We start from the raw sequence: 14886 nt of genomic DNA on the forward strand, positions 1-14886 counted from the left end.
AGTTTGAGGATAAGTGCTTATTTAATGTGCGTGTATATATATGTGGATGGTAATGGTGCAAATAATTAAGTTGGCAGTTTCCCTCAAAAGCAAGATATATTATAAAGTCCTGTCTTTGCGAGAAATAATATGTCATAAAGTGATTGTTAGCTAAGAAAATAATACTTGGTCGTGATTGTTTGGCAGGAGTGAATATATGCAATAAAAAAATAGCACAGTCAACATTAAGATTGGCGGCTCTCGATTATAGTGCTCGGCGGCCGGCTCTCATGGTAGGAAAGGGATTCTTCTTCTGTGCTGTAAATTATTTTACGTACTAACTGTTCAGCATATATATTCTTTATTATTATTATTATTTAATGGTTATATTCATAAATTAATGAATCATTTTTGAATATTTGACGGGTTCTGGCGATGTTTCGGTTGAGAGTTTCAATTTGAGAATGAGAAATTCAAACTTAAAAAATAATTTATGATTTTAAAAAATAAAAACTATTATTCAAAAATTAAAGAGATTTTTTTAGTCAAGGCGCATTGGCATAATTTGCTATGCCCAGACTAATCAATGCAACCGTTAAACAAGTCAAGAATAAAATATAGCTATAAAAGATTTTTAATTGTATTTATGACGTTTAAACTTTAGCGCAACATGCCATATCTTTAGAAAGATTTTTTTTTATAATTTTTTTTTTAAGATTTTGGGGGGATTATTATTATGACTTTTTAATATGTCCTCAAAATTATAGTGCTTGCGTATTAATTGGTCTCACATGAAGGGTAGTTGAGACTTAGACAATAACACAATTAATGGTGTTAAACGTGTATATATATATATATATATATATATATAAATAGATGTGCAGTATTATTTGTGTGTGATAGGAGTTTGCATGCAGAAGAAGAATGTGGAGGCTGAAGATTGCGGAGGGTGGCAACAACCCTTTCCTGTTTAGCACGAACAACTTCGTGGGAAGGCAAGTATGGGAGTTTGACTCTAATGCCGGTACACCTGAAGAGCGAGCCGAGGTTGAAGAGGCTCGTCAAATATTTTACGAGAACCGCCATAACAACAGGAACTGCAGCGATCTTCTATGGCGATTGCAGGTCTCCTTTCTGATCACTCGCACTCTCTAACTCTCTCGTCTTTGTGTTTTGAACCTAAATTATTATGCACGTATGAGCTTGAAAACCAAAGTACTATTTCTGAAACATTTAATTAAAGATCATAAATAATAATGGAGATTTTCTAAATGCTAAAGTATTGATCCACCGATTAAATTTATTTTACTTATACGTTTAAGCTTTTGGAATAAATGATGATTAAACATGATATCAAAATAGGTCATAATTAATTCGAACTATGACTTCGTTAATTCACTCTTTTGGATCTCACTTGTGTTGGATCTCACTTATTAAAAGAGAGTATGGGCCTCTTTTGGGACAAGTGTAGACCCTTGTGCCACAATTCTCAAATACCTTTTCTTTATTTTATTTTATTTTATTTTTTATTTTTTTATGAAATAATGCAAAATCAGTTTATGTGACACTTATTTGTAATAAGCTCTTTATAGTATAAAAATGTTCTAAAAGCTAGCTCTCTAGATCTGTAATATACAAAAATAATAAATAGGTTTATGCACTCTACTTCGGTCTAATTTTTTAACGGAAAACGTTAAATGACATGTCAGCAGTACCAATCAGATTATGACACATGTTGTTAAGACATTTTTTAGTCTAACAGTTTTCGATTGGTGTGATTTGTATCTTCTTCTCGTTCTTCGAGGTGTCCTTGATGTTCAATCTTCGTGTTCGTTCCTGCAAGACAATAACCAATTAAGAGAACTCTCTGGTGGAGTGCCAGTGGGTCTCACTCTAATTCCTAAGTTAGTTTTTTTGAGAAAAGTTTGCCCAATATACAATAATTGAGTCTAGGGTTTATACCTAGTATAGGGGCCTATTTATAGGTTAGGATTAAGCCTTTTACTTCGACTTGCCCTATAATTCCACTCTTTTAGTGGGCTTGTATTGGTCTTGAGGCCCATGATGTATCATGTGGGCTAATAGAGTGGAATTATTTCCACCAGTTACCTCCCAAGTCTCTTATCTGAGGAACTTGGAGAATGAGAATTCAATCAAAGTCCCGGGATGATCCGAAGCTTGATCTCATCCAAGGCTCATGTCTCCCTTGGAACACATCTTGGAGTCACTCAAACATTATTGATACAATTCAATGCTTAATTCCTGAGAGGTATTTCTTCTTTAAATACCCCCCAACTCTCTTCTTTGGCCAAGGGATAAATTTGACCCTCGCTTTACGATGATGAGGTCATTTTTGTCAGCATAAAATCCGGCTTCAGTGTTTCACTTACACCCTTGAGCTCTTCCCCCATACAATTCTAAAAGCACTAGCTGCAGCTTCCTTTTGATTTTTCCTAAGTTTAAAAAACAAAACTACTTTTTGCTTCCCTATCAAAATGTATTTCACAATACCTTCCCTTACATTTTCCTATACCATTAAAATATAATTTCTTTACAAAATACAAGTTCCCTACCTACTCTTACATTTTTTCACAAAATTTCAACACAATCCCCAATGAAAGACAAAAAGATGAAAGATGAAAGAGGAAAGAAAAATATTTATATTAAAATAATGTATAAGAAACTACTTTTGGTTCCCTACACATTGGGAAACATTGTAGCTACCAAAGGGCGTTGGTTAAATTTAGGGAAACTGATGTGGGTGAGTTTATGTGATTTTTTTGAAATTTTTCCTAAACATAGGAAAAATATTAGATTATAGGATATCTGCTGCTAATGCTTGTCCAAAAGTGTATCATTTCAAAACTGGACCCCAATGTTTCTTTCTCTCTCTCTTCCTGCAACAAGACATTCACATCATACATTTAAGATTCAGAGAAACATGATCAACGCCATGTACGGCTGTGGTCATGTATGTGATACTATCAAAAACTAGACCTCAGCTTAGAGCATTCACAGCAGCTCCCCTATGTGTGGTTTCCTTCCCTAAGTTTAAGAAAAATGTCAAAAAAGGCACAAAAAGTCACCCACAGCAGACTTCTTATATCACCTCGATCTCAACATTAGGATCGCTACAATGCAACCCAATGTATAGGGTTGCACTGTAGCGATCCTTGTGCTTATTGAAAGAGAAAAAAGAAAAAAGAAGAAGAAAAAACTCATAAAAAAGTAGAGAAATAAAGAATTAAAAAAATAAAGAAAGTAAACAAATGATATTTAATTAGTATCGGGAATGATAAATGAAAGCTATTGTAGAGTGAATGTAGATAGGGAAGTAAAAAGTAGTTTTGATCATTAAATTTAGAGAAAATGATAAGGAAGCTGCTAGGAATACTCTCACGCCTGGCCTGCAAGTGGATTATATATATATATATATAACTTGTTTTGTTTATTCTAATCGTTTTCATTTATCAACTTTTAAAATATTCTTAATTCATGGAAATATATATTAATTAAGTTAGTTAACGTGATACATAATGCATTAGTTTGAAAAAAATTAATTAGTTGTGGTGATTTGTTGGGAGATAAAGTGGTTATGGAATTTTTACCAAAAGTACATTAATATATATAGTTGAACATAGCTCTAGCCTCAAAGCCTAAGCTAATGGGCTAAGGTCCACTTAGGTATATTAAGCACTATTTTCTTTTATATTTTCTCAATGTGTGCGCTCATAACATGATTTTTAAAAATCCCTCAAAATTAAATAGGTTAAAGAACGTACTCTAGATGTACATTAATAAAAGACAGCATTCTTTTGGCTGATTCTTGACGACCTTGCATGTTTCTTAAACAAGATGTCATTAATTTTTGTTGTGATTTATAATATTGCAGTTTTTAAGAGAGAAAAATTTCAAACAAACGATTCCCCAAGTGAAGGTGAAGGACGGTGAGGAAATGTCGTATGAGACGGCCACAATCGCGATGAGGAGGGCCGTCAACATCTTTACAGCCTTGCAGGCCAGCGACGGCCATTGGCCTGCTGAAAATACTTGTGGAATATATGCCCTTCCTCCCATGGTACCTATCTTCTTTTCATCTCCATTATTCATCATCAACATCTCTTCATTGAAACACACGTACACAGGAAGAGAGAGTAAGGATTAATGGACGATGGAAACATTTTTTTTTACTTTTTTTTTACAGGATTTTTCATGCTTTTATTCAACTTGATTACAATGCTGCTAACATGGGTATTTATATGTTAAAATAGATGTTTATAGCTTCCAATATTCTAATAATGCATATGAACATCATATCTTCTAATATTCAATGCTTAATCCACTCATTTACATGATAATGTATAACTATGCATGCATGATAATGTAAAAAGGGAAAATTACACTTTACCTGCTTAAAGTTTCACCTGATTTGTAATTTAATTTCCAATGTTTAAAAATTTGTAATATACCCCAACAAAGTATCAAAAATTTGCAATGTAGCCACTTCGTTAACGATTTCCGACCAATTTGACGGAAAATTGCTCATGAGCAATGCACGTGAATTTTTTTTTTGTCTAAAATTTCCAAATTGCCCCTATGTATTTTTAAAAATTTCAAAAATGCCCTCAATTCAATAAACCAAAAAAAAAATGGGGTTGGCTATGGCCGTCCCCACCCACATCCTGTCATTTGGGGATCTCTTTGGCCACTTGAGGGTGGTCGAGGGTTTGGGGGTGGTTTCGGCCATCCCCATTTGGCCCTATGGGGGTGATCGGCCACTCCCCACAGGCCATGGGGGCGGCTCACCCAAATGGGCAATGGGGTGGCTACGGTCAACCCCAATTTACTGAATTGTGTTAAGACATAGATATGTAACATAAAATAGCAACTATTATAGAACAATGTAAACATAAAATATAAATTGTATTTTCTTTGAAACCAAGTATTTTATCTAAGAGAATTTGATAAAATACGAGAATCATGTTCTAACCCCAACCACCAACTAAAACAAAAGATAATGCAAACATAGAATAATCATGCACAACGAAAATTAATACATCAAAATCACAACACCAAAAGTTGGTGACGAAGTAGAAAACCCTTTGAACCAATCAAACGGAAAAACCACTCCAGGGCTGCTAAATCTTAGAAATCAATATACGAAGATTCCGATTACAGACAATAGAAAATACTCACAACCCTTTGAGAATCTCTAGACTCTATAAGAACAACGCACTCAATTGCTTGTCTCCTAGCCGATTATCTTGAGGGAGCGCATTTCCTTACCAATCCTTTGGTAGACTTCTTCACAGTTGTAGAACAAGCATAGTTGTAGATCAACATGAAATGACAATCAACAAATCAAGAGAAAGGACATCCCGAAGCTTTCACCACTTCCTCTCTTGGAAGCCAACTCACAAGAACTAACTACTCGGAGGAAAATCTTTGAGACTATCAAGAAAAAATACCTGAAAATTCTAGCATGAACAGTAACATGAAAAAGACTTTATAGGAAAGAAATTTTACTCATCACGTCTTAACATGACTCATTTCGCATTAAGACGTGATGAACAAAATATGCAAATCTGAGATTTGGAAATATTCAAGCCTTAACAGGAAAGAAATCTTGTCATGACATGACGAGTAAAATTATCTCAGCCCCATCACGAGTTCGTCCTAATGAGAGAACATGTAGGTTATTCTTCAATCACGTCACATGTCCCGTCTTGACAAGGCATCTGACAAGAAACTAGGGAGCTCATTCTTCAGTCACATCACGTACCTGTCTTGACGAGGCATCTGACAAGAAAACAGTGAGTACATCTCAAAGTGCCGTCACCTACCCATCATGACTCACCATCTGACGAGAAAACAGTGAGCAGTCATTAAGATGCCGTTACTAGCCTATCATGACACTTAGCTAAACCCTAATAACTCTTTTAATACTCCCCCTTAAGTTGTAGCATATATATCACATAAATCTAGCTTGGAAGAAACAAGCAAACGAAAAACACCTAGAAAAATAGACTCTAAGACTCTCCCTCAAGCTGGAACAGCTTGGAGCACACAATACAAAGATTGAATAAAATAACAAGAAAATTTACAAAAAACTTCAACTTCAGTTGAAAACTCTCTGGAAATTGTAGTGAGTGGTCGGATCTCTCCGAAAAACACCAAGGTCAATAGGATCTCGCCGGAAAACAACAAGGATTGGTCGAAACCCACCGCAAAACACCAAGGTCGGTCGGATCTCACCGCAAAACACTAAGAGTAGATCATATCTCACCGCAAAACACCAAGGCCGGTCGAATCTCACCGCAAAACACTAAGGCTAGTAAAATCTCACCGGAAAACAACTAACCAGTCGGAAACCACTGCAAAACAACAAAGCCGGTTAGATCTCACCGCAAAACACCATGGCCGGTTGTATCTCGATAACAAACGACGATCACATTTCTTGTGATCAACCAACAACAATGAAAACTTGAACGGGAACTTCTCCCCCTAAGCAACAAACTTGATGGAAGCTTCATGTAGCCCAAACCAACATGAACTGGGCTAAAACACCATTGAACCGAACATGAACCTCACTGGACTGGTCATAAAACCCACTAAACTGGTTAAGAAAGGCATTGAACCGGTCAAAGACGAATTGAACCGGTTGTAAAAGAGGCTGAACCGGTATCCAAACCCTCTGAACTGGGAAGAAAACTAATGAACCGGTTCCAAAAAAAATTGAACAGGTCTGAAACCACGTTGAACTAGTTTGAAAGCACACAAAACTGGTAAGAAAACGAATGAACCAGTCTAAAACCACATTGAACTGGACCTAGAAGCCACTGAATTGGTATAAAAGCACATTAAACTGGTTTGAAACAGCAAACCCAGCTGTCATTAACCAGGATAAGGAAGATCCAAATATAACTCCAGCTATCCTTATCCAAGGATAGGAATATCAAGCACAAGTAGCCAAACAAAGATCGTCTTCTCCAACAAATTTGCCAGAAACCTGCTGGTGATGACCAACACTCGCAGAAATGGCCGAAAATCGCCAAAATTTGCCAGAAACATCTCATAACACCACAGAAGTCACCAAAGAATTAAAAAATGCCATTAAATGCCACAAATATGCCGAAAAACGCCACAACAGCTGCCGTCAACCACAAAAACCACTGTTAATGGCCAGACGTCGCTGGTAAGCACCACAGAAACCTTTGACTAACACGAGAACTATTGAGAGGAACACTTCTAAATCACCGAAACCATCATAGAACACCAAAAGGAAACATTTTTTTTTTCCGCCATAGATTTTTTATTTTATTTTATTTTTTCTCTCGGTCTCCAAGAACAACTCTAAAGCTCCATCAAGGCATGACGGTGCTGCCACTAGAAGGAGACTCACCAACAACAGGTGTGAGGTTCAACCAAAAGAAAAAGAGCAGAAAACTATTACAAATAAAGGGACCAAAATTTAAACCCTAAGGCTTTAATACCATGTTGTAGTTTGCATGAATGATTTAGACACAAAAGGTGGAAGCACGTCACTCCCTACTTGCTACTTAGTCTACCACACATCTTATTATATAGGGTTAGAGAAATATCACAATGACCAAAATACCTCAAAACTCTAATAACTCTTCTAACACGTTTCATGTAGAAAATATCTCCAATTAATAAATTACGGAGCAAAACAGTTAATAGAATAATATAGAAAAATTAAAACCAAAATCAAACACACAATCAATAAATGATTTTATTAATGAAGTGATCAAACTCTTTGAAGAACTTTTCAAAGGTAAAACATTTCGGAGTAGCCAAACTCTGTAAACCAATCCATTATAAAAGAATAAGAGATTTCAAGTTGTTCATACTTATAAAACCTTTGTAGTTGGCATACCCTTATACTAAATAAGCGAGCCACTTTCTCTCTACCGCTATAGCTCTTCCATAACCTTTGGACAATTCTTCTACTTGAACTATTCTACCGAAACTTTGGTGGCTAAAGGTTTGTGATTTGCGTAATGGTCTGGTTTACAAAAACTCCAAAAGAGAATATAGAATCACAACTCAGAAAACCAAGAACTCTTTTGGCACAAAAATATTAAAGGCATAAATACAGTGTAATGAATGGATGTAGAACCTTAGAAATCATGCTTAGTAGTTCTTATATAACCAAAGTTGAAATCCATGTGTTTCACGTCAAATTGAAACCTCAAATTGGGATTTTGACAATTTGAGAAAAAACTGGTGTCTTCGACAATGAGTTGAAGAAAAATCTGGTGTTTTCGTCTTGCTCCTTTTTCTTGTTCCATGCTAATATTTTTTTCTCTCATTGGATGACACAAAATGTTGTGTTTGTACAAAATCCTTATAGAAGTTATTCTCATATTCACCATTATGGTCAGATGTGAGGGCTTAGTATTGATCCCACATTATTTTTCAAGCTTATCATTAATGAGATAAATATATATGCATAGCATGAGAATTCATTAGCCAAGGTGATGAAATGTTCATTGCAATTGATATAAGTTAGGAAGAAAAGATCTACTGAAATCAGTATGAATTAAATCCAAAAGATCATGAAGATCTTTTCCTTTTAGTCTTAATCAACGTAATTTTATATAACTAAGATGTACATATATAGCATAATGAGTAATGCTATGGACCATCTTTTTATCTTATTTTTATTCTCCTAAAGCTGATGTGACTTTTAAAATCCCCATTAAATTTTAGATGAATCATACTTGAATTTTGATCTAATGGCGATTTTGAAAGCCATATCACCTTTAGGAGGATAAAAATATGATAAAAAGATGGTCCATAGCATTACTCATAGCATAATAGACTTAGTGATGTTAATGTTTTGCTCATATATTTGTTTTGGGTTAATATGAGAATTAATGCTTTGTCAGACGTTTAGCCTTTAACATCTAAGAGCATTCCCAGCAGACTCCCTATAAGGGAGTCTGTTCCCTAAATTTAGGGAATATGTATAAAAAATCGCAAAAAACGTCCCACAGCAGATTCCCTATATGGTTCCTTAAACCATCAGCTGCTACAGTTGAACCCAATGTTTTGGGTTCAACTGTAGCGATCCACATGCTTATTAAATTAGAAAAAAAATATTATCTCTCCTCTCTCCTCCCGTCTCATGTCTCTCTCACCTCTTTCTCTCTCTCGCACCACCAAACCAGAGATCAAACCAGACGTCTCTCTCTCACCTCTCTTTCTCTCTCTCTCGCACCACCAAACGATCAAACCAGAAACCCAGATCGATCAAACGAGATATTTCAGACCGAATCAGAGATTTCAGACCAGAGATTTCAAACCAGAGATTTCAGACCCATAAATCAAATCAAACCAAAGAAACCTAGAAATCAAATCAAAGGCACAAGGCGTCAAGGCGTGTGAGCGCCGATTGGGTCGCAGTTGGATGGGGTCGCGTTGTGCGAGGGGCTGGAGTCGCTGTCGATAAAGAACTCGGCGGACTTGGACGACATGGGGTTGATAGCGATCGCGAGGGGGTGTTGGAAATTGAAGAAATTTGAGGTGGTTGGGTGCAAGAGGATCACAGGGACAGGAGTGAGGGCATTAGCTTCCTTGTTGGGAGGAGAAGAAAAGGAAGAAATCACAGGAAGAAGAAATGGGTTGCTGCTGTGCTGCGCCTGCGCTGCATCGGAAAGAAAGAAGAAGAAAATATGAAGGAGAGAGAAAGTGTAAATTAAAGGAATAAAATATAAAAAAAGTAAAATAAAAATATAATATTTTAATGATATAAGGAAGTATTTAGGGAAGCTATTGGGGAGTAAATTGATATAGGGAAGCAAAAAGTAGTTTGGATCCTTAAATTTAGGGAAAATGATCGGATAGCTGCTGGGAATGCTCTAATAGCTAGGTGGCTAAATTAGAGTATGTAATTCATTGAGGAATGTTTTGGGTTAAATAAGCACAGCTCTTTATCTAGTTGATGCAATTTCTAACTAGAATTAATTTTAAAAAAAAAATTGAAAAAACAAAAAATGCAGGTCATCTGTCTATTCATTACAGGGCATCTTGATATTGTGTTCTCTGTAGAACATCGCAAAGAAATCCTTCGATATATATACAATCAACAGGTACATTAATTTCTTACAAAATTTTAAGATATTATAAAGTTGCACTAATTGATTTTCTAAGTTATGTTTGCACAGCACGAAGATGGTGGGTGGGGACTGCATTTAGAAGGTAATAGTAGCATGTTTAGCACAACTTTGTGCTACGTTACCATGCGTATACTTGGAGAAGGAGTAGAAGGTGGTCAAGAAAATGCTTGTGCGAGGGCTCGGAAGTGGATTCTGGATCATGGTGGTGCAACACATATACTATCTTGGGGAAAGATTTGGCTTTCGGTACAATATAATAAATTAAAACACATACTTTATTGTTTTCCTGATCAAGCAATTATTTAGTACCTACCATTTTCTTGTAGTTGCTTGGTGTGTATGAATGGTCTGGGTGCAAGCCGATGCCCCCAGAGTTTTGGCTATTTCCTCCGATTGATCCTGGTTTGCACAATTTCCTTTTACACATATATATTGATTGTAATTATCATGAGAAGTGCTTCTTTGCATTTTCGTGTTTATCTCATGTATATCTCCTCTGAGTTGGTATATTTCATCTATTATTGGTGTTTTTTGTCATTTTTAATTTAGGGTGGATGAAATATGCAAACTTAGGAGGAGATATACACGAGATGGATGCCAGAATGCAAAGAAATATTTATCAATTATGATACTAAAATAGCTTTTCGGAAATATTAATTAATATTATATATATCTCATACGTACATGCAGCAAAACTTTGGTGCTATCTTCGGGTAACTTATTTTCCCATTTCGTATTTGTATGGGAAGAGGTTTGTTGGCCGGATAACACCTCTCATTTTAGAATTGAGAAAAGAGCTCTATGTTGAACCTTACCATAGTATTAACTGGAGGAGAGCACGCCACTTATGTTCGAAGGTGATGATCAATACATCTCGATTTTTCTTAAGCACAAATTAATATGGTCAAAGTTTTGCATATAAACATACCATTTTACAACATTTGATTCCATATATAGAAGAAAATGATTTTGTAAAATTGTTGTAGGAGGATCTCTATCATCCTCATCATTGGATACAAGATTTTCTTTGGGATGGTGTTTACATGCTAACGGAGCCTGTTCTAACTCGTTGGCCTTTTAACAAGTTGAGAAATAAGGCTCTTCAACTAGTGATGAAACACATTCATTATGAAGATGAGAGTAGTCGGTACATTGTCATTGGAGGGGTGGACAAGGTAACACTATTTTTACATAAAGGGATATATAGAGTAAGGGGAAACTTCACCTACGCCCATGATATTTTATCACTTTTGTAATCGTATCTTCATTCTTTAAATCCTAACAGCAGAAATACCCAAAATTACCCCTAGTTAAAAAAATTGCAATTGACTGCTATGTTGACCCACGCCTAAGCCGGTGGGTTCCATGTTTTTTCTATTTTAAAAATTAAATTATTTAATATGGGTAATTTTTATTTTAAAAATTTTTACTAGGGTATAACGGATATTTCACCCGAACCCTAAACCTTAATGGTAGAGATATTGATATTGCAAAGTTTTCAAAAATGGCGACCCGACATTATAATTTTTTAAAGATTGAGGGTATGATTGCAAAAACAATAAAATATCATAAGAGTAAGTGAAGTTTCCCATAAAGAGTTATATATATATATATATATCATGATCAAGTTATATATGCCCACTCCTTAACTTGAGACTTTTATGCCACTTCAATTGGACAGCCATTCTTTATGCTATCTACTTGGATTGAAGATCCAAATGGGGATTACTTTAAGAAGCATCTTGCTAGGATACATGATATCTTATGGGTTGGAGAAGATGGATTGAAGTTGCAGGTTAGTAGATATTAGTCACAACTATCATATAATCTTGAGAACTTGCAGCTTTTATTTATCCAAGTTTCTTAATTTTTTTTTTTTTTTTTTTAAATATCTTTCGCTTAATTTTCAATGACAATTATGCCTTTCAATCTATATTTAGCCTTGCACTATGACATTTCAAAGTTTTTTTTCTTTCAAATTACTAGTTGTCTAGCCAATTTTCATGTCTCCTATTCACATGCAGACTTACGGTAGCCAGGTTTGGGATGCTAGCTTTGCCATCCAAGCTTTGCTCGCTACTAATCTCAGCGATGAAATTGGACCTACCCTTATGAAAGCGCACAACTTTCTAAAGAAATCCCAGGTTTTTCTCAAATACATTATATATATATATATATATATATAACCAATTATGGATTGCGCGAAAACAGTTAGTAAATGATCACTTTATAGTAAAAGTTGTAGTACCCCAAACATTTTTCATACATATATATACCGTCTCTTCGGGCATCATGTTATTTTAACATGTGTTTGATTAGATCTTTTTCTTTAACATTTTGCCTTGTCAACAAACATAAATTTGAAAAGGTCAAGGATAATCCTCCTGGAGACTTTAGAAGGATGTTTCGTCACATTACTAAAGGGGGATGGACGTTCTCTGATGAAGATCATGGATGGACTGTTTCTGATTGCACTGCAGAAGCTTTAAAGGTAACTAATTATGTTCAACTACAATTCATTTGAGACTTGAACCTCATCCGCATTAAAAGGGATTGCTCATTGAGCTATCTTATATGATAGTGTTGCTTGTTGCTATCTATGCTGCCACCCGAAATTGTTGGTGAGAAAATGGAGCCTGAAGAGTTATATGACTCAGTCAATTTCATACTCTCTCTACAGGTTAGAATTAGACTGCACTGCAATTGTGTATTTCAACTACTCTATATATGTTTGCTCAAATTAGATAAACTTGAGTTCCATTTTTCTCTCAAAGATATTACTATGATAAAAAGCTCCATCTTATGAAACTATTGCAGAGTGAAAATGGTGGTGTACCAGGCTGGGAGCCAGCAACTGGTGCGTCGTGGTTGGAGGTAAATGCTTTAACATATTCTTTTAAGAGATACTTCTATCACATATAATGTTAGTGAAAAACTTGAAGTATTATTCTTTTGCCAGCATCTTTAGCAATCATTGACCAAATTAAGCTATTCTCTTTCTGCGATGTTTTTCAGCTTATTAATCCTGTAGAATTTCTTGAGGACAATGTCGTTGAGCATGAGTAAGACTTGGCACCTTTTATTTCTAAAAGTTGTTTAGCTTTTAAATTACTTAAGGACTAAAAACCAAGTGATTTAGGTATGTTGAGTGCACTTCATCAGCAATACAAGCATTGGTTTTGTTCAAGAAATTATATCCAGGGCATTGGAAGAAAGAGATCGAAATTTTCATCAGAAAAGCTGTACAGTACCTAGAAGACGAACAAAAGCCTAATGGCTCATGGTATGTTTCTTTGTTGAGTTACTAGATTCGTTTGAGTCATTTTTCTATTATTCACAAGGAAGCATGAGTATATATATAAGCACTTCTACAGTATTAAATTATTACTTATCCCAAAAACTTAAATATGATAAGAAAATAATAAATTTAATCATATAAATCTCCACCTCACATGTGGGCTCAAAACTCCCATTTAATAAGTGAAGCCCAACACATTTGAATATTTAATTAAAATTAGAGGTAAAGTATCGAAGCTAAGGTTCAAACTCAATACCTTTATTTTGATACCAAGTTAAATTATCACTCATTCCAAAAACTTAAGTTAATAGGAATTGATGAATTTAAACATTTAATTTATATTCTAACATGCAGGTATGGGATTTGGGGAATTTGCTTCATATATGCAACCTGGTTTGCACTTGTAGGGCTAGAAGCTGCTGGTAAGACTTATAACAATTGTCTGGCAACGCGAAAAGGTGTAGAATTTCTACTCAAAACACAAAATGATGATGGCGGTTGGGGAGAGAGCTATCTTTCATGCCCAAACAAGGTAGTTTATTTGCTTCAAAATAATCTTTCTTATGCCCTCATTGATCCCTAAGTTTAGTTAATGGAGTAACAAAGATCTGATCTTGAGTTAATTGCTGAAAATATTCAATACTGTAATGTTTGGGCCTATCTCTGACTATCTCCAATTATTGTCTATGGTTTACAGGAATATACGCCTCTTAAGGGAAATAAATCAAATTTGGTGCAGACTGCAGTGGCTTTGATGGGCCTAATTCATGCTCAGCAGGTGACTTCATGATTTAAGCATTCTATAGTTAACACTCCATTCATAAATCATTTTAATTTTTCATGTAGTCTTTTCAAAAAATTGAAGAATTAAATTTCATGTCATATATAATAGGCACAAAGAGACCCTACTCCTCTTCATCGTGCAGCAAAACTATTGATCAATTCTCAAATGGAGAGTGGTGATTTCCCCCAACAGGTACCACTCCTCGTCTTAATTATTAGAAAATCAGTGAAACAACCCAATTAGCTTTTATTTGTATTAGAAAAATGGTTTTGTCATATCCAATGTGTACGTAGCATATAACAATTTACTACTACTTTTATTGTAGGAGGTTATCGGAGCATTTATGAAGAATAACATGCTGCACTACGCACTTTTCAGGAGTACCTTCCCATTGTGGGCACTTGCAGAATATCGCAATCATCTTTCATTTTCTAGCAAACCTATTTAAACTATACATCATAGATTATAAGGTGTATGGAATTAACAAAGCAACTTATGAAGCAAGTTGATGAACTATGTTGTATCAAAGTCTATATACATAGTCCAAGGTACAAGGACATGCAACGAATTATTCAAAGTCCATGCATATAGTCCTAAGTGATTGAGACATAGCATGAAAAAGAATAAACAAGTAAATGATAAAGGTCTATGAAAATACATTTTCTAGTCCAATATTTTCTTAA

At 35.1% G+C, this 14886-nt stretch overlaps 1 protein-coding gene across 2 annotated transcripts; it reads left to right on the forward strand.

The window, feature by feature from the left end:
• Window positions 1-201: 201 nt before the first annotated feature.
• Window positions 202-14886, forward strand: LOC132186677 (beta-amyrin synthase-like). 2 transcript variants are annotated; one of them, XM_059600681.1, is made up of 19 exons: window positions 202-272; window positions 897-1104; window positions 3872-4057; window positions 10005-10094; window positions 10170-10367; window positions 10448-10523; window positions 10812-10978; window positions 11108-11296; window positions 11803-11916; window positions 12146-12265; window positions 12490-12612; window positions 12703-12801; window positions 12939-12995; window positions 13137-13183; window positions 13261-13404; window positions 13774-13951; window positions 14117-14197; window positions 14312-14395; window positions 14529-14886. In XM_059600681.1, exons 2-19 carry the CDS (start codon window positions 904-906, stop codon window positions 14649-14651), a joined length of 2277 nt encoding a protein of 758 aa, XP_059456664.1. In that variant the 5' UTR covers window positions 202-272; window positions 897-903; the 3' UTR covers window positions 14652-14886. The 2 variants fall into 2 exon arrangements, with proteins under 2 accessions (XP_059456664.1, XP_059456665.1); XM_059600682.1 differs by lacking the exons at window positions 14117-14197; window positions 14312-14395; window positions 14529-14886 and having other exon boundaries at window positions 13827-13930.

This window comes from Corylus avellana, chromosome ca7 (assembly GCF_901000735.1).
Source record: "Corylus avellana chromosome ca7, CavTom2PMs-1.0".
NCBI lineage: Eukaryota > Viridiplantae > Streptophyta > Magnoliopsida > Fagales > Betulaceae > Corylus > Corylus avellana.